The following is a 26,732-nucleotide window of genomic DNA, read 5'->3' as shown; positions in this document are numbered from 1 at the left end:
AACCTTTCCTCCTCCTCCTCCTCCTCCTCAGCCAAAGTTTTTGCACTTTGACCACTTTTTGTACCTCACCAGGAGGTTCCTTCTGGGGTCTCGAGCGTTACAGATACTTGTTTATGTTGACTTTGTTTAGTAACGGAAAGTTTTGCAGACAAGTCTTGAGGCTCTTGGAGGAGCCGTCCAGAGTCGCACACACGCACACTACATGGGAGCGCACACTTGCGCAGAGCAGATATAGACACACGCAATCTTGGCACATCAGAGAGTGTGACATCTGGGAGCGGATAGAGAGATCTGCATCTGGCAAAGCTTTCTATCCGTTCCCAGATGTCACTGTGGGGCCACTTCCTTCTTACTATGATGTGAGGGGCTCCTATCCCATCAAATTCATCAGCAGCAGAGCGGAGAGGGAGAAAGTGAGTCAAAGGAGGGAGAGCTAGAGAGAGGGGAGGATGGAGAGTTTTCCAAGGTGATAGCTTGGGATGGGACACTGCTAAGGAAGGAGACGCATTAGAGGAGAAGGAGCAAAGAAGAAAACCAACATCTTACAGATAGAAGGAAGACAGAGGGCGGCTGATGATCAGGGGCCACCAAAGGGCCAGAGGATGTCAATGAAGCTCAGGCAAGGAGCAGAAGGTCTCTAGGCTCACCGTGCACAGGCGGACACAGGATTATTTTTGGAGTAAAGGTGACATTAGAGAGGAGAGACACTGCCAGGAGATCCCACTCACTATTGGTCACTGCTGGATTTGGGGCTGGTTCGAGAGCTCATCATGATCCCATTTTGGATGAGGGTGTCCTGCATACTCCTCCTAACTGCTGGAAAAGAAGGGAGAATTTACAACGGGAGGAAGAAGCTGCCAGCCCTGACAGCACAGAGGTACATTGACACAGCAAGGGTGACTCAGACAAAGTCAGATTCTGGAACAAGGATCTGCAGACATGCGCAGAGTCAGGGCTGCAATCCATGAGGATGGCCGGTGCTGGCTGCTCCCCCAGTGCACTGCACTCACATGTATCTGGGCTGAAGGACATCAAAGTGTTTGTATCAGACTGCGCTGGGATCCCTGGGATGGTATTACCCGGATTACACAGAAAAGCTGCATTACACTCTGATGAGAGAGCAGGGGGAAGTGTTATAGTGCGGCAGGCTGTGTAATGGTGATCACGTGGCTGGCAGGGGGCAGAAGTATAATGGTGCTATTCTGGGGGCACCGAGCCTGGCACTGCTGTGCTATATAAGTATACTGGGATTATTCTGGGGGCACTGCTGTGCTATATAAGTATACTGGGATTATTCTGGGGGCACTGCTGTGCTATATAAGTATACTGGGATTATTCTGGGGGCACTGCTGTGCTATATAAGTATACTGGGATTATTCTGGGGGCACCGAGCCTGGCACTGCTGTGATATATAAGTATACTGGGATTATTCTGGGGGCACTGCTGTGCTATATAAGTATACTGGGATTATTCTGGGGGCACTGCTGTGCTATATAAGTATACTGGGATTATTCTGGGGGCACCGAGCCTGGCACTGCTGTGATATATAAGTATACTGGGATCATTCTGGGGGCACTGTTGTGCTATATAAGTATACTGGGATTATTCTGGGGGCACTGCTGTGCTATATAAGTATACTGGGATTATTCTGGGGGCACCGAGCCTGGCACTGCTGTGATATATAAGTATACTGGGATCATTCTGGGGGCACTGCTGTGCTATATAAGTATACTGGGATTATTCTGGGGGCACCGAGCCTGGCACTGCTGTGCTATATAAGTATACTGGGATTATTCTGGGGGCACCGAGCCTGGCACTGCTGTGCTATATAAGTATACTGGGATTATTCTGGGGGCACTGCTGTGCTATATAAGTATACTGGGATTATTCTGGGGGCACCGAGCCTGGCACTGCTGTGATATATAAGTATACTGGGATCATTCTGGGGGCACTGCTGTGCTATATAAGTATACTGGGATTATTCTGGGGGCACCGAGCCTGGCACTGCTGTGATATATAAGTATACTGGGATCATTCTGGGGGCACTGCTGTGCTATATAAGTATACTGGGATTATTCTGGGGGCACTGCTGTGCTATATAAGTATACTGGGATTATTCTGGGGGCACCGAGCCTGGCACTGCTGTGCTATATAAGTATACTGGGATTATTCTGGGGGCACTGCTGTGATATATAAGTATACTGGGATTATTCTGGGGTCACTGTGCCTGGCACTGCTTTGATACTATTTTGCGGACACTTATTCTTCCTGCAATAAGGACACTGGAACTGTAAAGGGTATTGTATGTTATGGGGCATTGTGGCTGTGCCTATAGTAATGGCTGCTCTATGTTATGGGTCACTGTGATTGGCATTATTATGGGTGCACATTGGGTTACACTACAAACGCCGGTCATGAGAGCGGTGACCGCACTGTATACATTGTAAATGAGGACACTATGGTGTACGCTATACTAAGGGATATCTGGATGCAATGTTATGCTAGCTGAGTTTGTGTGGGGTATTATAACTGTGGCTGTTATAGTATATGGCTGCTCCTGTTATGGGGCATTGTGACCGGCCATATTATAAGGGTACTGTGTGTTACAATGGTATCTCAATGCTGTGGCTTGGATTGTTATGGGTCACTGTAGCTGGCTATATTAAAGGACCAATGTTCTGGGAGTCTGTTACTAGAACCCAGCATTTCAGCCCAGTGCAAAAAAGCTTTTTGGAGCAACGAGGGTGTTACAATTGCTCCAAATAGCTCATTGGATTTAGTTATGGGGAATGCATTGCTGAGAAGGTTATAGAGGCGCCATGTTGGGTACTGTTACTCCAATGTTATGAGGGCACTGTGGCTCGGTCTGTTATGGGGCATTGTGGATGTTCTATGGCCACTTTGTATCTTGGGCACAATGGCTTACACTGTTGCAGGGTCACTGTAATTCAGTCTCTTGCTGTGGCTGGCACTGTTATGAGGGCACCGTGGCCAGCTCTGTGGGATGTGCTATAGGGCATCAGATATACCTGTTCCTCTTTCTCATCTCTAATAAGATTAAGGCTACACGACTGAATATTACTGTGACCCCATGTAACACCTTCACTAATGTAAGTGAAAACCTGAAGGTGCTGCAATGCTGCGACTTCTAGTTGCAAAAAAATCAAGCACTGCCGATCATGTAATGAGCGTTGCGACCAAAGTCTACATGTTGTGGACCTAGCTAAATGTCCAATAACAATGATGCCCAACTATATCCAGCCACAGTAGAGACACTACACTATAATGTCATTGTGTCCAGGCCTATATACGCCTCTGTGTGTGCAGGATATGGATCTATGTTAGGCCGAGGCCACACATTGCAGAGGAGCTGATGGTTTTGTTACAGATTTTGCTGCATTTTTTGAGCCAAAGTCAAGGAATGGGAAACATCTAGGAAGTTCTTATATTTCTCCTTCCTGCTAATCTGCTCCTGGCATTGGCTCAAAAGTCCACAGCAAAATCTGCAAAGACTCAGCCCAATGGCACAAAGACATCTGAATGCAGCCCATTCGCACCCTGTTATTTGCTATCTGTAAGGCCCACTCGAACCCTGTTATTTGCTATCTGTAAGGCCCACTTGCACCCTGTTATTTGCTATCTATTTCCGGGTTAATTTTTTGGGCTTTAGGGAGCAAAATTTCTGTGCCAGCAGTCACTGGTATGTTTAGTAATCAAAGTGTGATGGGGCCCGGGGTTTACTGAGAGCCCACCCAGAGATTCTTGCGCATGCGCATTGCCGACAGTGTAACTGAGACCATTACTGGGCCCATCCGCAGTGAAGGAGTCCAGAAAACAGTCGAGTATAAAGAGATAATGTGAGAGTAACCATATGTCATATTTGTTATTAAATGAGGTTGTCCAGTCATGATAACGTCTTTGTAGACTGAACCTGGGATCAGGACAATAAATGGCTGACAAAACTGCTCTGTAATAGAAGGGATGCCAAGGGAGCAGACCACCCACCCCCTATGAAATCCATGCACCCTAATATAAATCTGCAATAATGTAATACTATAGCACTTCATAGATAAAGGCTTTTTGTATCTCTAGTATCTTCCTTGGCGATCATGTCCATAGTCTTCTGCTTGAATATTTACATGTTTAGGTGCATTATATGTAATTTCTTTATATCCATGTGAGTACCATGGACAGAGCTTACAGGGTTAGTACATTGACTGTATATAATGTAGATATAACTGCACTTATACACCTATGTACTCTATATGTATAGAATTATCACTGTATGTTATTTTGATACATTTTTTCACCTGTTTTATGTCTTTCTTGACCCTGCAGAATGCGTGCTGGACCTCACGTCTGCTTCTCAGGTATGGGCAATGGCTGTTGTCCAGGCTGGACACTTTCACCAGGCACCGGACTTTGCCTTCAGCGTAAGTTTCCTGCAGTCAGTCAAGTATTGTCAATGAATGTCTGTTCAGCTACTTCTCATGGTCTAATTTAGCCTCATATTATAATTAAAATGGAAAAAAAACAAATATATTCAGAAATCTCTCTGAGCCATGTCCTTCCTCTTCATCCTCACTGCTCTATGTCCGGCTGTAAGACAACTGGCTGGAGCAACAACCTCGGCTGTAAGACAACTGGCTGCAGCAAGAACCTCCGGCTGTAAGACAACTGGCTGCAGCAAGAACCTCCGGCTGTAAGACAACTGGCTGGTGCAAGTACCTCCATCTTTAAGACAACTGGCTGCAGCAAGAACCTCAAGTTGCAGGACAACTGGCCGGAGCAAGTACTTCTGGATGTAAGACAACTGACTGCAACAAGAACCTCCGGCTGTAAGACAACTGGCTGCAGCAAGAACCTCCGGGTGTAAGACAACTGGCTGGAGCAAGAACCTCCGGATGTAAGACAACTGGCTGCAGCGAGAACCTCCGGGTGTAAGACAACTGGCTGGAGCAAGAACCTCCGGCTGTAAGACAACTGGCTGGAGCAAGAACCTCCGGCTGTAAGACAACTGACTGCAACAAGAACCTCCGGCTGTAAGACAACTGGCTGCAGCAAGAACCTCCGGGTGTAAGACAACTGGCTGGAGCAAGAACCTCCGGTTGTAAGACAACTGGCTGGTGCAAGTACCTCCATCTTTAAGACAACTGGCTGCAGCAAGAACCTCAAGCTGCAGGACAACTGGCCGGAGCAAGTACTTCTGGATGTAAGACAACTGACTGCAACAAGAACCTCCGGCTGTAAGACAACTGGCTGCAGCAAGAACCTCCGGGTGTAAGACAACTGGCTGGAGCAAGAACCTCCGGCTGTAAGACAACTGGCTGCAGCAAGAACCTCCGGGTGTAAGACAACTGGCTGGAGCAAGAACCTCCGGCTGTAAGACAACTGGCTGCAGCAAGAACCTCCGGGTGTAAGACAATTGGCTGGATCAAGAACCTCCGGCTGTAAGACAACTGGCTGGAGCAAGAACCTCCGGCTGTAAGACAACTGACTGCAACAAGAACCTCTGGCTGTAAGACAACTGGCTGGAGCAAGAACCTCCGGGTACAAGACAACTGGCTGGAGTAGGATTCTCCCTGCTATAATCTGTCTACAATAAGACTCATAGCATTTCCCAGTCTTGCCCCCTTTGTGAAGCCCACCCTATCAGCTGGCGAGTAGCCGTACACTGGAGAATAACCATTGTGTTATCTGCTGGATTGTGTCAGGATCATTAAAAAATGCTGCAGACTGACAAATAATGAGGGCGACCATGTTCTTGTTTAGTTTTACCCCTAATTTCTAAGTTTATTGCTCCTTTAAAGAAGATCTTTCATGTCCTCTAACATTGGCGGTGTTATATACCGCTGTTATTCCGATAGTGTGCTGAGTACGGGATCTGCCCCGGTTGCAGAGATATTGGTACCGCTCGTTGTGTTACTGATATTCTTGTCCCAGGGGCCGGCCTTACAGCTCAGGGTGGTGGGGAATGAATTTACTGTCACGTCTGTGTGTAACGCTCTGACCACGACTTCTCTTACCTTGTAGCCCTGTGCGCTTACGGTTGTGGCAGTGGCTTCTGCGTCGCCCCCAATGTGTGCTCGTGCAGAAACGGCCATCAAGGCATCACCTGTACTGGTAATGACATGTCTTACCTGTAGCCAAGTGTCCTCTGTCTGTGCAAAATGTCTGAAGTCTTGTCTCATTACAGATCATTATATCAGTGAACGTGAACTGGAAGATAAAGGTGAGTGACCCGAGTACGGGCAGGGCCATATAGGTGAATGTCCATGTGGGGTATAGACGCCTGCCTGTAGAAATTGTATATAGAGAACTGTTTACGTGGACGCAGTGTAAGCGGGATTACGGTACATGGCAAACACCAATGCATTTATTCTTACGATATCCCTTTAAGTATAAATAAGGTCGATCACTTTCCAATATTAACACTGCAAGGATGAATATTTGCAGACCGAGTATCAGACATTCCTTGTCTTACCTGATCTGATCTATTTCTTTCTGGTCAGGTTATTCTCTCACGTGTCTATCTGCAATGTGTGAACAAGGCTGTACGGTTATTAATGGCGCCACCGTGTGCAGCTGCTTTCATGGCTACACTCTTGGAAAAGATGGGAAAAGTTGTTACGGTAGGTGAATCCATCGCGATCAATGGCAAAGGATGTATCGGGCTTAGTCACAGTATACTGATAAGCTAATGTGTGTGGACATGGCCGGACGCTTTCCTATAGGGGGTGGTAGGGTCAGCCATCTTGGCCAGGAGATAAGACGCTACTAGAGGTGTCCGACAGACTCTCCCCACTTAGTAAAGCCGAGCATGCATGTTACTAGAGGACGGATCTCCACATTCACCTCTGAGCCTTGTCCATGTTCTGAACTATCATACATGACAATAACATCAGCGCAGGATCTGACAACTGACAACATGTCCTGACCGACCCTATAACTATAATGGGCTCCATAGGGTTTCCATCATGACCTCACTGGGACATATTCACACACGGCCCCCTGCTCGCCTTTGTTGTCATGTTTGATGGAGGATCAGATAGAAATGAAATAAGATCCAGATCTGGAGACCATGTGTGGCGTCCGTCGTACCCCATATATCACACGGCATCAAGATACAAGCTTTAGTACTGGACTCCTCCATATGGGATATACATCTGCTTCATATATAATATATAGCATACAGGAAAACAATGGGAACCCCAGGCTATGCCGCCATCGCTTGTATGATGGCGACATATGGATCTACTCCAGTTCTGTACCTAGAGTATACCGTAAACGTGCAGTGCTGTATACACTGATATATACATGCCAGGCCCTATAGGTGTCGGGCGATACTATATAGCACCCCCTGTTTAATGTGTATTTGGAGGTTTCCTGGCACATATAGTCCATGGTTATATTGATGTACATTTTATGGGTTTTCGGTTGTATTAATGTGTTGTTTCTTTCGGTGTCAGACATTGATGAATGTTCCCGACCTCAAGCGTCGAGTCTTTGCCAACAGCAATGTAAGAACAACATTGGAAGCTTCAGATGTTTGTGCTACTACGGATATCAGATCTCTCCCAACGGGCGCTCATGTGTACCCATCAAGCACCCCAATACCATTGCTGGTAAGATACTGTATGAGACCGTATATACTGGGTCATGTATATACTTTATATACTGGGTCAGACAGTCGGGACCAGCAATGTCTTCTCTATAAGTCTGTCTTGGCATTAAGGACCTGCAGCAGGTCCTTAAGTAACTGGTAGCTTCCTCGCAGTAAAGACCAGATCCCTGTACAGGGGCTAAAGGGTGAAAACCTCTGGGAGTGGCCCCAACACCTCAATGTGCACAAGGCGTTGTATGTCCAGACCGGCAGTATATATATATATATATATATATATATATATATATATATATATATACACTCACCAGCCACTTTATTAGGTACACCATGCTAGTAACGGGTTGGATCCCCTTTTGCCTTCAGAACTGCCTCCATTCTTCGTGGCATAGATACAACAAGGTGCTGGAAGCATTCCTCAGAGATTTTGGTCCATATTGACATGATGGCATCACACAGTTGCAGTCGCAGATTTGTCGGCTGCACATCCATGATGTGAATCTCCCGTTCCACCACATCCCAAAGATGCTCCTCTATTGGATTGAGATCTGGTGACTGTGGAGGCCATTGGAGTACAGTGAACTCATTGTCATGTTCAAGAAACCAGTCTGAGATGATTCCAGCTTTATGACATGGCATTGCATTATCCTGCTGAAAGTAGCCATCAGATGTTGGGTACATTGTGCTCATAAAGGGAGGGACATGGTCAGCAACAATACTCAGGTAGGCTTTGGCGTTGCAACGATGCTCAATTGGTACCAAGGGGCTCAAAGAGTGCCAAGAAAATATTCCCCACACCATGACACCACCACCACCAGCCTGAACCGTTACCGATACAAGGCAGGATGGATCCATGCTTTCATGTTGTTGACGCCAAATTCTGAGCCTACCATCCGAATGTCGCAGCAGAAATCGAGACTCATCAGACCAGGCAACGTTTTTCCAATCTTCAATTGTCCAATTTCGATGAGCTTGTGCAAATTGTAGCCTCAGTTTCCTGTTCTTAGCTGGAAGGAGTGGCCCCCGGTGTGGTCTTCTGCTGCTGTAGCCCATCTGTAGCCTCAAAGTTGGACGTACTGTGCGGCGTTCAGAGATGCTCTTCTGGCTACCTTGGTTGTAACGGGTGGCTATTTGAGTCACTGTTGCCTTTCTATCAGCTGGAACCAGTCTGGCCATTCTCCTCTGACCTCTGGCATCAACAACGCATTTCCGCCCCCCACAGAACTGCCGCTCACTGGATGTTTTTTCTTTTTCGGACCATTCTCTGTAAACCCTAGAGATGGTTGTGCGTGAAAATCCCAGTAGATCAGCAGTTTCTGAAATCCTCAGACCAGCCCTTCTGGCACCAACAACCATGCCACGTTCAAAGGCACTCAAATCACCTTTCTTCCCCCCCATACTGATGCTCGGTTTGAACTGCAAGAGATTGTCTTGACCATGTCTACATGCCTAAATGCACTGAGTTGCCGCCATGTGATTGGCTGATTAGAAATTAAGTGTTAACGAGCAGTTGGACAGGTGTACCTAATAAAGTGGCCGGTGAGTGTATATGACATCAGACTAGAAGAGCTTTCTATAGACATCTGTCTCCTGATGTGCCTGCGCCCCGGTGCTGAGCAGATGTGCATCGTAACTCCCGAGCGGTCTCATAATGTCAGACATTAAAGGGCCGGCTCCATATGATTTCTGCAGCTTTAGCAGATAACGTTGCAGGAAGTCGGTGGTGAACATATGTCTAACCTCAGACTGTTATTACAGTCACTGTCATGTAGAGGAAGCCATTACAGAGAACATCATGTTATGTCATTATCTCTCAGCGAGACACAAGGCTTTATCACTGAGACTGTCAGTCAGGTCCAGGACTACATGTACGACCTCCAGACTACTCCCTCTTCTTATATGACCTCCAGACTACTCCCTCTTCTTATATGACCTCCAGACTTCTCCCTCCTCTTATACAACCTCCAGACTTCTCCCTCCTCTTATACAACCTCCAGACTTCTCCCTCCTCTTATACAACCTCCAGACTTCTCCCTCTTCTTATATGACCTCCAGACTTCTCCCTCTTCTTATATGACCAGAAATGTCTGCAAAATGTATCTGGAATAAATTGGAGTGAGAAGTGAGAATACATAGAAGACGATACCAATAGTGACCACTAGAGGGCAGACCATTCATAGAAAAATGTCCCGAATAATGTCACCTCCTGGGACTCCACTGATATGGCCGCACAGTAATAGTGGGCTCTCCCAGAGAGGTAACTACAAGCTCCTGGGCCCTAATGCAAAATCTGTAATGTGGCCCCTACATAACAAGTGCATTTAGAATACTGCTCTATTGTATGTGACAGAGGGATCTTTGTGGCCCCTTCAGGTCCAGGGCTCAGTAGCAAATGCTGCTTCTGTGCCCTTTATAGCTACAACGTATCCACATTGCAGGGCTGGACGTATGTGCAATCTGTGCAAGTGCACTGGGCCCCAGGACGTAAGGGGGCCCGACAAAAACAACGTCCTACTGCATGTAAAAGACAAGCAAATGGCAATTACTGATAGATTGTAAGAAAGGCAGATGCTCTATGAGGGGCCCATACGTGTTACACAGGGGCCCATACATGTTGTCATACAGGGGCTCTCCAGTGACTTTGGCTCCATGTTCTTACTTTGCAGCTTCTGTCCCCTGCGGAGAATACGGCTGTGAGTTGAGCTGTAATGATGGCGGCTGTGAACACATTTCAAGGGTTTGTCCTATCGGATTCAGAATGACGGAGACAGCGAATGGAGTGACCTGCACAGGTATCAGGCACTATGGCCCCCCGTAGACCCCATTGTGGCCCCCCGTAGACCCCATTGTGGCCCCCCCATAGACCTCATTGTGCCCCCCTATAGACCCCATTGTGGCCCCCAATAGCCCTTATTGTGGCCCCCCATAGACCCTGTGTACACAGCTTGTTGTCAGCTCCTGTTATATCTTCTGTGTCCTCTTCTCTCCAGACATCGATGAGTGTGCCACGTCTTCCTGTAAAGGGACATGTCTGAATACTGAAGGAGGCTACATGTGTGACTGCGGGCCGGGCCTGAAGCTGGCGGCCGACATGACCACTTGTCTAGGTAAGAATGTGTGAAAGCTATAAACTATGTGAACTGCAGTGTAAAGTATGGAGGAGGGACAAAGCTGCAGCTGGTGTTTATATAGAGATTATATAGGGATTATATAATGTTTATAAAGGATTTATATAAGGTTTATATAGGTATTATATAGGGTTTATACATTTATTAAACAATGCACTCGGCTTTCTAGCACATCTGACATGACACTGGCCAAGAAACGCTAATCTAGTAATATGCAAATTATCTGAAAATGGTTTTCAGTACGTTGCTCATCTCCCCGGGCTTCACTCTCTGCATTACAAGACCTCCTCAAACAGCCGCCCCCTACATTGCTATGAGATGACTCTTAGGTTGGTGTCTGACACCTGGCACCCCCCGGCTCTTCACAGTAGTGACAGCGCCATCCCCTGTGTAATGGCCAAGCTGGGTCATTACAGCATTCAACTGGCAGAAACCTGGCACCAGTAGACAGCCTGCAGTACCATTCTGGGCCACTGCACACTAGGTGGCGCTATATCAGCCAGCTGATGGGTGGGGGTGCCAGGAGTCAGATACCCAGCATTATAATGATGACCTTTCCTAAAGATAAGATATAAAAGTCTCTGACAATCCCTTTAACATACCAGCGTGTCCAACAATAGATTATTGCAACACATTTGTTCCCAGTATGTTTGAACTGTGCACCCTATAGTGATCTATAGATGTAGCTGATGTCATATATGTATCTACAATGTACTGTAATACCCGTGTCCGTGATTCCCGTGTTAGAGACTCCTGTGTGTGTTCTCTTCATCCCCTGACAGTCACTTATCTTATCTTTTCCTTTCTCCCTTCCAGATATCGATGAATGTTCCTCTCATAGGTCGATTTGTCAGCACAGATGTAAAAATGTACATGGGAGTTACCGGTGCTTGTGCGGGGCCGGGTTCACCCTGCAGAGCAATGGACGTAACTGCGCAGGTAGTGAAGAAAGTTACATTGTATCAGAACTGCAAAATATTAGACAAAATGTATCCAAGAATGAAGGAAACAAGCCAATGGGATTTATACGTAGTATCCCTGCAGAGAATGATTCATGTACGATAAATAATGTGTATATATATATATGTGTGCATGTATCTATACAGTATCTCTATCTATCTACCAGCTATAGCAGTGGCTGGGGGTGCGTGTAGCTCGGCTCCTATCCCGGTATTAGCTGTTCCTCTGCACAGGCTGCAGGTTCACCCCCTATTAGTGGAATAGGACCAGAGCGGCTTCCATTCCCCGCCTGCTGTGGTTGTCGTCACCAGAACATCATCAATTCCTTGGGGATCACAGACAGATTGTGAAGGAAAAGAGAAATGTAAATCCCATAATATTTGGTGTGACCTTTGCCCTTTGGAGGAGGAGTCCTGGAAGTGATGATTTGACCCCCATAGATATAGCCCTGATCTCATCATCATCCAGTCCGTCTGGGACTATAGGGAGAGGCAGACGGATTGGAGAAAGCAACATCTACAGAAGATCTGGGCTTAGTTCTCCAAGGCTCTGCATCCATTCCATCTGTTTACATTATATATGTATATAACATGTATAACCCTCCTAGTCCCTATATACAGGTATATGATGTGACATGTATAACCCTCCTAGTCCCTATATACAGGTATATGATGTGACATGTATAACCCTCCTAGTCCCTATATACAGGTATATGATGTGACATGTACATGCACCCTCTGCAGTTACCTTCTTGTGTAACATTGTTGCCATCTTTTGCTTCCTTTGCAGACATCAATGAGTGTCGCCGGCCGGGATCGGCTCATCTTTGCCAGCATTTCTGCCACAACACTCCAGGGAGCTTCTTCTGTTCCTGCCGAAGCGGCTTCGCTCTGAGTGTGGACAGACTGTCGTGTGTAGGTGAGACATTGGGGGGGTTATTAGTCTGGATTCTGCATTGTATCCCTATTATTGTATGATTTGTATATAATGGGCCTTTGTCTTGACAATTTGTAAATGTACAAGGCGCCAAAAATCACACGGAAATGAGATGACATTGAGTATTGGGCCATTACTTTACATGCAGAGATGTTACTGGACGGGCAACAGAAATAACAGCCAATACTGAGCACAGAGACCATCAGATATTGTCATTGTATGGACTATACATGCAGACCAGTGACTGAAGGGTTAATCTGCTACAATGGGCTCTTGGGCTACCAATATATTGCCTGCGGTGTTACTGTACTGAATTCATTCTAATTGCCTGGTAGCCTCTGCCTTCATTTACATTGCAAGGCCTGCCCAGAAATCCACCTGAATTGCCAGGCAGCACTTACCTCCTCCCAGTCTACAATCATTGGTGGCAGTGAAATCATAGCGGAGACGCCCCTATTATGCGCTTCCTACATTGTAGAGAGGTCTTTGGGCCCCCTAAGACTCCGGGGCGATTGTTACCTCTGCAACCCCTATAGCTACACCCCTGAGTATCCACATAGTAGGAAGGGCATGCGTGTATGACGTGGTAAAAGGCGGGCATAGGACTTGTGTAGACAGGCCAGGTGACTACCTTATGTCTTTCCCTAGATGTGAATGAGTGCCTTGAGAATACCACCCTTTGCTCGTCCGGGAGCTGTATAAATACTCTGGGCTCTTACGCCTGCTCCTGTCCGGTTGGGTTTGTGTCCATCGCTGGTGGTTGTACAGGTAACACATTCTACTACAACGTTCACCAAATCTTTATCCGTGCAGGTGTGACGTGTGATATTCTGTCTCTGTCCATGTCACAGCAGTTTCTCTTGAGGTGCAGACGGTCGGCTTCCTACAAGCCATGCACAACATGCCCCAGATCAGGCCGACGTCCCCTCCACCAGTGACATCTGTGTCACCTGTACTCACTGCCTCCCTCCGGACCACCATGGTCAGTACCACATTAGCAGAAACCTTTACTACAACGTCTACCTCAAAACCACAAGCTGCAACAACAAACCTGGATCCTATCCCACCACCTCAACACCTGAAAACGGGTCATTCGCCCCTAGCCCAAATCTCCTCCGAGATCTCCCATATGCCAATGAAAGAAAACATGATCTTACCAACCGGAGCTCCCACCACCTTGCACTCCAGTCTAGACTGTTGGCACAACAAAGAGTTACGACTGTCGGGCAGCTCATGGATGGAAGGAGAATGTATGGATTGCACTTGCCAGGTAGGAGACTCTGGATCAAGATGGAGTCTTGTGGTCCATTGCATCAGACCCTGTCCTAATAACTTCTTGTTGTAGGAAGGAGCCGTATCATGTGAAAGGAGAGTATGCAGCCCGAACTGTTCTCATCCAGTCCTGCACCCGGACGGCTGCTGTCCTACATGTGATGGTGAGTAGACGTGGAGCTCATCGAGATGTTCAGTAATTCATCTGCTCTATGGCACAGGTGAACCAATTCCTTTACTCCTAAGACCCGGACCATTGACCGTCCTCTGTGGACTTCTTGTGGTTTCTTACAGGTTGCTCCTTCGAGGGGACGTTCAGGTCAGATGGAGAACTTTTCCCCAGTCCCCTGGATAACTGCACGATATGTATTTGTTTGGTAAGTTCTTGTGAGTAAAGTTTCAGATAATCTTCATTCAGTGTCTCAGAAAATAGACCTTACCGCAGTTACAGGAATATTTCTTACGCCTTAATACTTGCACCGAAATATTCTGCCAAATACACACCAGGGGCAATTCTATAGAAAGTCAACTTAAAGGAACGTGTTATTAGTGTAGGACCCATGAAGAGGTCCCACCGGGCTGTAGGTCATGTAACAATGGACAGATGGCCAAAGAATGGATGAAAAATTTCTGCACAACAGCAATTTCCCAATGCGCATGCGCCAGTCCCAATATGGAGATACTCCGACTCATGAGCCAATGATGAGTCCTAAATGGAAAAATCCAGAATTTTAGGGTCAATTCTTTATTCCAGTATTTTAGCAAGGTGACAATAGGATCTGGGAGGTGACAGTACAAAGTGTGTAATACCAGATTGCACGTGTTGCATTAGATGGAAATGTCTTCTATGGACTGTTGTGGTTTCTTGCAGGCAGGAAATATCACCTGTATCCCCCCCGTGTGTCCGCCTGTGTCATGCTCTGAGCCTTACATGTCAGATTGCTGCCTGCGGTGTCCAGGTCTGTATGATACTTATATACTAGCAGGGGTGGATTGTGTGGGGATCAGGGGGCCACGCTGCCCGTGGGTTGCATTATGGCGTCTTCTTTTTTTCTTTTTTAATCAGGTGCTACCTATTGGATTATTGCAACAGGTAGTGGCCGATATTTTATTCACCCATCCCCACTATTGGCCAGACCTCCCCATTGGCCTCCAGGGAGTGCTGCGCAATACATCTAGACACTGAAGAACACCAAGACGTGATGGCCTGCCATTCCTCAGCATTGGGATATAACATGCAGAAGCAAAAGTGGGCCTGGACAGAAGCGGCATGGAAGAGTAAAATATTGGCCACTACCTGGTGCTATGTCACTGTGCGGGGGCCAAGAAAAGGGAGAATATACCGAGAAAGTAAAGGGAGTAATATAGACTGTATGAGGGTCACATATACTGTGGGGGCAAATAAAGGGGGCGGCATACTGTATGAGGGTCAGTAAAGGAGGTCATTTACTGTGGGGGCAAATAAAGGGGGCGGCATACTGTATGAGGGTCAGTAAAGGAGGTCATTTACTGTGGGGGCAAATAAAGGGGGCGGCATACTGGATGAGGGTCAGTAAAGGGGGTCATATACTTTGGGGGGCAGGGGACATATGGCACATTGCATTAGGCTAATTTGCAGTTCCATATTGGAGCAATGGCCACCATGAGCACTAGGGCTCCATTCAAAGACTCCGGGACCCTGTTCTTGTGATCATTGGGGGTCCCAGAATCCCATTGATCCGACACCTCACCGATCCTGTGTTAGGTGATCAGTTATGTTAATGGGAAACCCACCTATCAATGCAATGTACTCCGGACACTGTTATGGGGTGGCCTTTTTTTAGTAGGGGCTCCCTCCTTCTTACACGGTGACGACCATCTTGGTTTTTGGTCTTTGATTGTAGATGGATGTGAATTCCAAGGAAATCTTTATCCTCATGGCGCCAAGTTTAGCCGTGATGAAAATGGATGCACCTCCTGTGTGTGCCAGGTCTGTACAAGCTCTACTTTGTGCCCGTCCTTCATTGCAGATCTTAGCCCTGTCTTATGTGTACGTCTTACTCTTAGAATGGAGCGGTGGAGTGCTCCTTTGTCCCCTGCCCCAACTTAGAGTGCCCCAGAGAAGATTGGGTGCTGGAGGCCGGACATTGCTGCTTCAGATGCCAGGAGCCCCCACAAAGCACAGGTAGGGGGTCGTCAATGTGCAAGCGCCGTGTAATGGGATATAAAATCTGCTGGAGGGATTATTTGTGGAGATGTAGGGGCATGTTTTATCATATCTGAATGAGAACCCCAAGATGTCTCCAGCCCTATTTATTGGCAGCAAAAAATATACAAGTATAAGGCAACACTCCGAAACGTTGCATGGTAGTGCGTGAGGTGTTGAGATTTACACCAAAGGGAGTATCTTTGTGCCGTGTCTTGCCCCCTTGGGCCCTAATATAGTGTATACATTGTACCTTTTTGCCTTCATGCCTCCCAAGCCCATATTAGCACCTTATAGGGGCCTTTATTTGCAGAAAAAACAAAACTTGGGGGCCACAAATTGATGAAGCAATGCGGAGAGAATCAGCTGGCAAGTGCACTGGGGGTGGGACCAATATACCAGGTTTTTCTATAGATACGGCGAGTGCTCTTGTATCCTCTATAGTCACTACTAACGCCGCCCTATTATCAGCCTCTGCTGGGGTTATTGGTGTCTATAGACAATTGTGGCCATTCGGCCCCGCCTCCGGTGCACTTCCATATCCATAAAAAGATGTTTGTCTCCGCATTGCTTCTTCTCTTTGTATGGTAAGTTTCTGTTCCTCTTAAAGACCCCTTCATGGCACTATTATTGGTTTGGGAGACATTTTGGACCTGACACACTCCCTTTAAGTCTTTGCTGCACTCAGGTGCACTTTTGTACATAGAGCTTGTTGTATAACCTATATTGTGTATATATAGGATGTCCCTTCGATGACAATGGAATTGAAATTCCCATCGGACAGATCTGGTCCCCTGGAGATCCCTGTTCCATCTGCATTTGCCAGGTAAATTGAAATTCAATCGAGATCTACAATCTCATCTCTGACACCTTCAATGCCGTCTCTGATATCTACAATCCCATCTCTGACACCTACAATCCCATCTCTGACACCTACAATCCCATCTCTGACACCTACAATCCCATCTCTGACACCTATAATCCCGTCTCTGAGATCTACAATCCCATCTCTGACACCTACAATCCCATCTCTGACACCTATAATCCCGTCTCTGAGATCTACAATCCCATCTCTGACACCTACAATCCCATCTCTGATACCTACAATCCCATCTCTGACACCCACAATCCCATCTCTGACACCTACAATCCCATCTCTGACACCTATAATCCCGTCTCTGAGATCTACAATCCCATCTCTGACACCTACAATCCCATCTCTGATACCTACAATCCCATCTCTGACACCCACAATCCCATCTCTGACACCCACAATCCCATCTCTGACACCTATAATCCCATCTTTGACACCCACAATCCCATCTCTGAGATCTACAATCCCATCTCTGACACCTACAATCCCGTCTCTGAGATCTACAATCCCATCTCTGACACCTACAATCCCGTCTCTGAGATCTACAATCCCATCTCTGACACCTACAATCCCATCTCTGACACCTACAATCCCGTCTCTGAGATCTACAATCCCATCTCTGACACCTACAATCCCATCTCTGATACCTACAATCCCATCTCTGACACCCACAATCCCATCTCTGACACCCACAATCCCATCTCTGACACCTATAATCCCATCTCTGACACCCACAATCCCATCTCTGACACCCACAATCCCATCTCTGACACCCACAATCCCATCTCTGACACCTATAATCCCATCTCTGACACCCACAATCCCATCTCTGACACCTACAATCCCATCTCTGATACCTACAATCCCATCTCTGACACCCACAATCCCATCTCTGACACCCACAATCCCATCTCTGACACCTATAATCCCATCTCTGACACCCACAATCCCATCTCTGACACCCACAATCCCATCTCTGACACCCACAATCCCATCTCTGACACCTATAATCCCATCTCTGACACCCACAATCCCATCTCTGACACCTACAATCCCGTCTCTGAGATCTACAATCCCATCTCTGACACCTACAATCCCATCTCTGACACCTACAATCTCGTCTCTGACACCCACAATCCCATCTCTGACACCCACAATCCCATCTCTGACACCCACAATCCCATCTCTGACACCCACAATCCCATCTCTGACACCTATAATCCCATCTCTGACACCCACAATCCCATCTCTGACACCTACAATCTCGTCTCTGACACCTACAATCCCATCTCTGACACCCACAATCCCATCTCTGACACCTACAATCTCGTCTCTGACACCTACAATCCCATCTCTGACACCTACAATCCCGTCTCTGAGATCTACAATCCCATCTCTGACACCTACAATCTCGTCTCTGACACCTACAATCCCATCTCTGACACCTACAATCCCATCTCTGAGATCTACAATCCTGTCTCTAAGGTTGTCAATCCCATTTCTGAGATCTACAATCCCGTTTGCTGTGTTTTATATAGCGTCATTTGTGTTGTGTTTGGATTTAGGCAGACGGCTCCATCGTGTGCAAGAAGACAGACTGTGTGGAAACCTGTCCTCATCCTATTATGGTGCCGGGACAGTGCTGCCCCGACTGCTCCGCAGGTAACTGAAGTCGTCTTAGTAATATAAGACAAAGCAACAACTAATAGATAAGACTAAAGAATAAGATGCTCCTGTATAGAGAAATGATGTTGTGCCTCTTTTATTTGCTACAATGTGCAGATCCTGTTACAAGATAGAGTTATACATCGAAAATATTTTTCTTTTTCTCCAGGTTGCTCTTATGGAAGGAAGACATACAGGAATAATGAGAGCTTTCCCTCGTATTCGGACCCCTGCCTCACCTGTATCTGTTTGGTAAGTAGTATTAGTATGGTCCTGTATTAGTACAAGTGGATGAATTTACTGATCTGACCTTCCTTACCTTATCTCATGGATGGACATATCTAAACATGTATGTGACGGGATGACCAGCTGTACAAAACAACATGATTGTGCGATATTCTGTAATAGGATGTCTGTCCTATATGTGTCTATGTGTGGCCACCTAGTGGAAATGTTGTGAACTGCGGTCTATGAAAAGTTTTGCTAGAATGTTAGGAATTTCTTGGGAAATTGAAGTGTCTTGTCTTGATCATTTACCCTGAATGCAGGAACTTCCGATTGTCTTTGAATTTTTAAAACATTGCAAAGTTTGCAATTATTTATATTTGCAAAAATGTTTAACTTTTAATTGGAAAATTCCTCTAACCAAGTCCGAGCTTTGGTAAGGGCGGACATATCTGTATATATAGGCTGCTATGAAGTCGCACCTTGTCTTTACAGATGGGCACCGTCGCTTGCTCCCCCATTGAATGTGCACCCAACTGCACTTACCCTTTCCACGACGAGGGAGAATGCTGCCCGGTTTGCAGAGGTCAGAATTTTCTAGATATTTTGTCTTTCACTTACCTTTGACCCATGAAGTAAACCTGTTCCTGCCTCTGCAGATTGCACCTACGATGGAAGGAAAGTGCTAAATCGCCAAACGTTTTCACTGGAAAGTGAACCCTGTACCCAGTGCACCTGCCAGGTGAGGAGAGGCATTGCCCAACCATCCAACACCAAATACAAGAGGTCAATAATAAAACCTCACTTAGATATCTGGTATATGAAAATCTGGCCTAGGTATAAAAATCCATCAAACAGGAATAGTGAACTATTGTATACAAGTCTCTATGCAACATACCCGGGTGCAGCCAGCGTGGCTAGTATACAGAGCATGCCATGCAGAAAAACAGACCTAATGAGTGAAAACCTTGTGTGTTCCCCAGGACGGGGAGGTACAATGTGCGGCCGTCACCTGCTCCGTCTCCTGCTCCCATCCTTATACATTTCCGGGTGAATGTTGCGCATCCTGTGAAGGTATTGTGGATTATTCTATATGTCCTTTCTTTTATATTCCTGTTCACTAACTGGTTTGACTTTGGGTCACTCCCGATGGCATTTACTAAGCAGACTCCCCGGTATTTACCCTATAGCCCCCATACGGGGATCTGGACTTTGATGCAGCCGCTACTTCTTGGAATGGTCCCGGTATAGATGGCAGCTGGTCACAGTCTAAAGAGACTCCGGTGCATAGCAAAGATACAGAGTGGTCAATTACAGGCCAAGGTTTTGGAGAGTCATAGACAGACTGGAGATCGGGGTGAGCAGCATGGGTTCAGGAGTCAAAGGGAAGCCCAAGTAATAGGAATCTGGTAGAACATTAGGAGCAGCCGGAAACAGAGTAAGAAACAGGCGAAAGGTCAATCACATCAATACACAGGATAGACAGCAGAAACCCTTGTAGGAACAAGCAAAGCTGTGAACCTATATAGCTCAGGCGAGGAGTGACTAGTGAGGATGGATTCTAAAGGTTAGGCCGGGGATGTTACTTATCTTCTATGATAGATTTTGCTTTAGATACATTTTATGCTGGAGAGACTTTTGTGACGTTATACTAACCCGATCCCTCCTAACATCAGAATGCGCCTTTGAAGACAACATTTTGGAGAATGGAGGATCTTACATCCTGAAGCCCGAGCCGTGTGTTATATGCCATTGTTTTGTAAGTATTTATTTTCCATCAAATATCGTGACGAGATTGACACAACACTCGCTGTGGACCAAACCATTTAGTCTTAGACTGATATAGATATGTGATGCGAGGTGACGTGGTCATGGATCGGATATAGTGATGGATATAGTGATGGATATAGATGATTGTTTCTTCTAGGCTGGGAACGTTCACTGTGAAGAGAGAGAAGGTTCTTGTTCCTCATGTGAGCAGAAGACTCCGGACTGTCTAAATGGTAGACCTGCTATGACAAGGCTTTGCTGAGAGTCTCTTACCATTCATGACTGTGTATTGTTTTCTATCCTAGAGGTTTCAGGCTCTTTCCACACTAAGATACAACAGACTCCGGAAGACTCCAGAATGCCAAAGGCCAATGTCCCGATGAAGCTACTGAGTGTCACCGACCAACCCCCACCCAGACGACTGTCCTTACACTTAAAGCTGCTGTCGAGGAGGAACCCTATGGCTTCTTCCACTCCTTCAGTGTTTCCAAGTTCTGTTTCTGGAACAGAGGTCCCGAGTCCCGACTTAATCTACCATAAACAGAATGAGAAAGTCTCTCCGAACCTCGATTCAGTGTCCGGACTAAAAGCAGACATTGCACAAGATAGAAAAAATGGCGACATGATGAAGACGGGTGATGGGTCGGTCTCTACCTCAGCTGTGTCTCCTACTCAGTCTCTGACTTTCTCAGGTACCTCTGTAAGACCTGCGACAAGTCCCTCTACCTCAACGCTCTACAATCAGGTTGTCTCCTACTCTACTCCATCTCCTAATGTTGTGTCTCAAGGATCTACAACGTTTTTACCATCTCCTTCTACCAGCTCCTTCCAAGATCTAGAGCAGGTTACTAAGACTCCTCCAACACTCCCAACAATCTCTAGAGAGGAGAAGGTCCATGGATCTTCTCCTGATCTTGGTAGGTCGCCATCCTTGACAGAGAACACTGACATGGCTTCTGTTACTTCAAAACCTCCAAGTGGCTCTGCTTTTCCATCAAGTCATCCTCAACACTGGACGTATAACACAAGACTGTCACACACAGATTTGGAGGAGACCAAGATAGCACTTTACAAACCTGAAGAACCTGGAGGTAAGAGTCAGCGCAGAATGTTACATGTGTTACCAGTCAATGAAACATTGTATTGATAAGTGAGACACAGCAAAAGGCGACACATTGTCTTTGCTTTCTTTAGGTTGCTACATAAATGGCCACATATTTACCAATGGATCAATCTACATTGTGGACATGGACAACTGCCTGCACTGTGAATGTCTGGTAAACCCACCCTATAAAGAGACTCCAATAACCTCCATAGTTGTAGAGGCAAAATATGTCCTGCAGATAGATAGGTTACTGTCACCAGAACCAGCATATCACCCCAGCCCTGCAGATAGATAGGTTACTGTCACCAGAACCAGCATATCACCCCAGCCCTGCAGATAGATAGGTTACTGTCACCAGACCCAGCATATCACCCCAGCCCTGCAGATAGATAGGTTACTGTCACCAGACCCAGCATATCACCCCAGTCCTGCAGATAGATAGGTTACTGTCACCATACCCAGCATATCACCCCAGCCCTGCAGATAGATAGGTTACTGTCACCATACCCAGCATATCACCCCAGCCCTGCAGATAGATAGGTTACTGTCACCAGACCCAGCATATCACCCCAGTCCTGCAGATAGATAGGTTACTGTCACCATACCCAGCATATCACCCCAGCCCTGCAGATAGATAGGTTACTGTCACCATACCCAGCATATCACCCCAGCCCTGCAGATAGATAGGTTACTGTCACCAGACCTAGCATATCACCCCAGCCCTGCAGATAGATAGGTTACTGTCACCAGACCCAGCATATCACCCCAGCCCTGCAGATAGATAGGTTACTGTCACCAGACCCAGCATATCACCCCAGTCCTGCAGATAGATAGGTTACTGTCACCAGAACCAGTATGTCACCCCAGCCCTGCAGATAGATAGGTTACTGTCACCAGAACCAGCATATCACCCCAGCCCTGTAGATAGATAGGTTACTGTCACCAGACCCAGCATATCACCCCAGTCCTGCAGATAGATAGGTTACTGTCACCAGAACCAGCATATCACCCAGCCCTGCAGATAGATAGGTTACTCTCACCAGACCCAGCATATCATCCCAGCCCTGCAGATAGATAGGTTACTGACACCAGAACCAGCATATCATCCCAGCCCTGCAGATAGATAGGTTACTGACACCAGAACCAGCATATCACCCCAGCCCTGCAGATAGATAGGTTACTGTCACCAGACCCAGTATATCACCCCAGCCCTGCAGATAGATAGGTTACTGTCACCAGAACCAGCATATCACCCCAGCCCTGCAGATAGATAGGTTACTGTCACCAGAACCAGCATATCACCCCAGCCCTGCAGATAGATAGGTTACTGTCACCAGACCCAGCATATCACCCCAGCCCTGCAGATAGGTTACTGTCACCAGAACCAGCATATCACTCCAGCCCTGCAGATAGATAGGTTACTGACACCAGACCCAGCATATCACCCCAGCCCTGCAGATAGATAGGTTACTGACACCAGAACCAGCATATCACCCCAGCCCTGCAGATAGATAGGTTACTGTCACCAGAACCAGCATATCACCCCAGCCCTGCAGATAGATAGGTTACTGTCACCAGAACCACCATATCACCCCAGCCCTGCAGATAGATAAGTTACTGTCACCAGAACCAGAATATCACCCCAGCCCTGCAGATAGATAGGTTACTGTCACCAGAACCAGCATATCACCCCAGCCCTGCAGATAGATAGGTTACTGACACCAGAACCAGCATATCACCCCAGCCCTGCAGATAGATAGGTTACTGTCACCAGAACCAGCATATCACCCCAGCCCTGCAGATAGATAGGTTACTGTCACCAGAACCAGCATATCACCCCAGCCCTGCAGATAGATAGGTTACTGTCACCAGAACCAGTATATCACCCCAGCCCTGCAGATAGATAGGTTACTGTCAACAGAACCAGCATATCACCCCAGCCCTGCAGATAGATAGGTTACTGTCAACAGAACCAGCATATCACCCCAGCCCTGCAGATAGATAGGTTACTGTCACCAGAACCAGAATATCACCCCAGCCCTGCAGATAGATAGGTTACAGTTGTTTAACATGATGGTCACATGTTCTCTGTGTAATGTCCAGTTTCCTGTTCCCTTTCAGAAAGAAGAGATCTTTTGTAATGCACCGACCTATCTGTCCCATGGCCTGTGCTGTCGGGGCTGTGATGGCTTCCCAGCGGACTCCTGCTCTAAGGAAACAAACCAGGTCATTACATTATAATATGGTGAATTTTACCATCTACACTGGAAACCATTAAGACCCCTACCACAAAATCATATCCATAGTGATTGCAGAAGTCACCCCAAGCCCTGGTGCCTATCAAAGTCTAAAGCCTCTCTGCACATGAGAAGACTCCAGCACAGACCTAACTATAGATGGTGCAGTGGTCTGGTGGTGGCAGCTGTGATGGGGCTGAGAAACCAGGGGGCTTCACCGGTCCCCCTCATCACACTCGGCCTGGATAAAATTCTTTGATCTTCTTTCTGATCTCCTGTGATGTCTGTCTGTCTGTGCATCCTAAATGTATAACCTCTGCCCTCTGGTGACCCGGAGTAGCTGGAGTGTCTGACGGAGGCCACTTCCTTCTTTTGGTACCAGAGGGGTAGCCTGAACCTCCCGGGCCCCAAAGCAAAATTTGTAGTGGGGCCCCACAATGTGCAGTACTGGTGTCTTCTTGTGTTGTAGAGAGGCCTTTGGACCCCTCAGAGGCTCCGGGGCCCGGTTGCGATTACACCCCTGGTTGGCTCTTGATACCTTTGTTCATAAGTAAGTGGTCACACCTAGGCGAGCTTTACACATGTGCAATCTTCTGCAGATTCAGACAGAACAAGGAGAAGGATTAGAGTTCTGTAAATGTCAAGGAGTAACGCTCCAATGCCGCTCCTGCTCCTACAAACATGGATGTAGCAGAGAAGCCACTTCTCAAAGTTCAGAGTCAGGTAAGTGTTCTCATATGGAGCATATGGAAGATATTCTAGGGTAAGGTCTCACTTTACATAATTCTGGATTGTTTCCATCCAGTGACCGAAGAGTCAGTAGGTTCTACATCAACCACCAAAATTCAGTGAGATGGGTCGGCCCAAGTTTTACTGCAATCCCCAATCCATAGGATAGCAGAGAACAGAATGAGTCAGAGACCTGAGCACCGAATCCGTAATGAAAAGAATCTTGGGATGTTGCCAAGTGTTGACACAACATATTGTCATATAAGTTATAAAGTAATTGCTCCTTATAATGATGTGACATTCGGAGATCTTACACTTACAACTCATCACTTTGATTCCAGATCAAAAGCCTACAATGATGAATTGGGTTCCATTAGTTATTTTTGACCAGCCTAAGATCGTGGATGAGAATTTGAGGCCTTGAGAACTTCATGTTTCAAAGATCCAGAATGAAATCTACCAGAACTGTTGTTATCTTCTGATGTCAGCTTCTAGAAGGTTCTTCATCCTTCCAAAGGTGAGATTGTTCATGGGTGACCATGTCTATGGGACATTCAGGTCTTCTGCACTATCTGTCCTGCAGTTTGTTACTATGTAGATATGTCCTATAGGTGGTTATTATGGATGTAGAGCTCGTGTGGACCTTCTACGTTATTGCAGCTTCCATTCCAATGGGATAGGTTGGACATTTTTGGTCTTGGAGATGTTTTTCCATCTCTACTCTGTGTATAACTAGTTGCATTTCATATCTACAACCTTCTGTACTTTTCTGTCTTAGAAGCATCTTTGTTGCCAAAGCCTGGTCAACAGTTCCTCGAATGTCCCAATAACGTGGCTGACATCGGCATGAGAACCACTGGAAGACAGTTCATTATTTTGGTCATGACTAATACTTGATGTAAGAAGTTTCTGGGATGTCCTGGATGAAGAACATTCACAGGGTAGTACTACTGCACGATGGGTGAAAGGACATGGCTTCTACTGGTTTGGTGAACTCTTGGGTAAAGATTCCAGGCGGGATTATATTATTGGGTGGGCAAGAGGGGCGACTACCCAGGAACCGCCACCAACCTTCCTAGACATTGAAGTCAAGTCTCCCTCTAACAATATCAGTTTTCATATGAGGTGGATCGGACTCACTATAGATTGATATATAAGGGAAGAGGATGGGGATAGAGGTAAGTAGATTGTAAAGGATTTCTTATATTATAAGGAAACCCCTTTTTAAATACTAGAGACCCTTTAAATGAAGTGGGGAATAGAGAGGAAACATCTCACAGTGTTCCTCTGCTCATGGTGCACAAAGGGTGTCAAAATCACGAGATGCACAAAGTGACCCCAATATTCTGAGACCTGATTGACTTTCCATCCCTTACATTGGCAGCACGTTGTTTGACGCCCCCAGCCAATTTTTCAGCCTTGGTCCCAATGGACAAAACGTGACAACCATTAAGGTCACCATGTCATGGAGGTTGTCACCGGCCTTCCCTTACAGAGGTGATCCGCCTGTCTATAATATGGACTCCCCAGAAGATACCAGGATCAGTCTTGCTCCCCATATTCCTATAATAGTGGCCACCCCCCATGTCTTGTAGTAAGTTATATGCTCTCCATGCTCCACCACTGCTCCATAGACTGCACTGACCTGATGTTTGGAGCCCCCATAGTAAACATAGAGAAGTTCTAGTAAAGGTTAGAAAGTGTTTCTGCTGTATGAAGACGTTGGATTGGTTCAGTTATGGTTCCTTGTATTTGTGATGTCTTCAATGTTTGTAAGATAAAATGTATTTGATAAGACAATAAAACTATCAGCAAAAGAATCTCAATGGTGGGAACAACCTGCAGACCCTGACTGATGGAACGCGTGAATCCATCACATCACACGGAGACCTTCTTGTTCACCTTCACATATTCTTCGGCCGTGCAGGAACTTATCAAGGTGTAAATCGCGGTTCCTGAAAGTCCCAGCCAGACTCATTCACGTGGCGGATTTTGCTGCTGATTTTGAGACGGATTGCGCCCAAA

The 26,732-nt window shown here is 46.6% G+C and overlaps 1 protein-coding gene across 1 annotated transcript; it reads left to right on the top strand.

Annotated features, from left to right (window-relative positions):
- Positions 1–369: 369 nt before the first annotated feature.
- Positions 370–25,164, top strand: VWCE (von Willebrand factor C and EGF domains). The gene is made up of 28 exons (XM_075281845.1): positions 370–877; positions 4,339–4,433; positions 6,034–6,123; positions 7,687–7,689; positions 10,288–10,413; positions 10,612–10,728; positions 11,566–11,688; positions 12,499–12,627; positions 13,294–13,413; positions 13,497–13,915; positions 13,991–14,081; positions 14,212–14,294; positions 14,789–14,876; positions 15,801–15,886; positions 15,964–16,081; positions 16,843–16,928; positions 18,542–18,638; positions 18,811–18,893; positions 19,362–19,452; positions 19,526–19,608; positions 19,850–19,940; positions 20,543–20,625; positions 20,794–20,869; positions 20,942–21,727; positions 21,831–21,913; positions 23,863–23,967; positions 24,578–24,701; positions 25,049–25,164. The coding sequence occupies exons 1-28, from the start codon at positions 771–773 to the stop codon at positions 25,129–25,131; spliced, it is 3,666 nt and encodes a 1,221-aa protein (XP_075137946.1). The 5' UTR covers positions 370–770; the 3' UTR covers positions 25,132–25,164.
- Positions 25,165–26,732: the final 1,568 nt, after the last annotated feature.

Source organism: Leptodactylus fuscus, chromosome 7 (genome assembly GCF_031893055.1).
Source record: "Leptodactylus fuscus isolate aLepFus1 chromosome 7, aLepFus1.hap2, whole genome shotgun sequence".
NCBI classification, from domain to species: Eukaryota; Metazoa; Chordata; class Amphibia; order Anura; family Leptodactylidae; genus Leptodactylus; species Leptodactylus fuscus.
The sequence above is the reverse complement of the archived record's forward strand: the minus strand, read 5'-3'. Positions and strand labels throughout refer to the sequence as shown.

What these genes read in the sequence shown, in the direction of transcription:
- VWCE (XM_075281845.1), top strand. Translation starts at nt 771, where the DNA reads ATGATCCCATTTTGGATGAGGGTGTCCTGCATACTCCTCCTAACTGCT. An exon ending in CCAGCCCTGACAGCACAGAG is followed by an intron (nt 878 to 4,338) that starts GTACATTGACAC and finishes TTGACCCTGCAG; the next exon opens with AATGCGTGCTGGACCTCACG. An exon ending in GCCTCACCTGTATCTGTTTG is followed by an intron (nt 18,894 to 19,361) that starts GTAAGTAGTATT and finishes TTGTCTTTACAG; the next exon opens with ATGGGCACCGTCGCTTGCTC.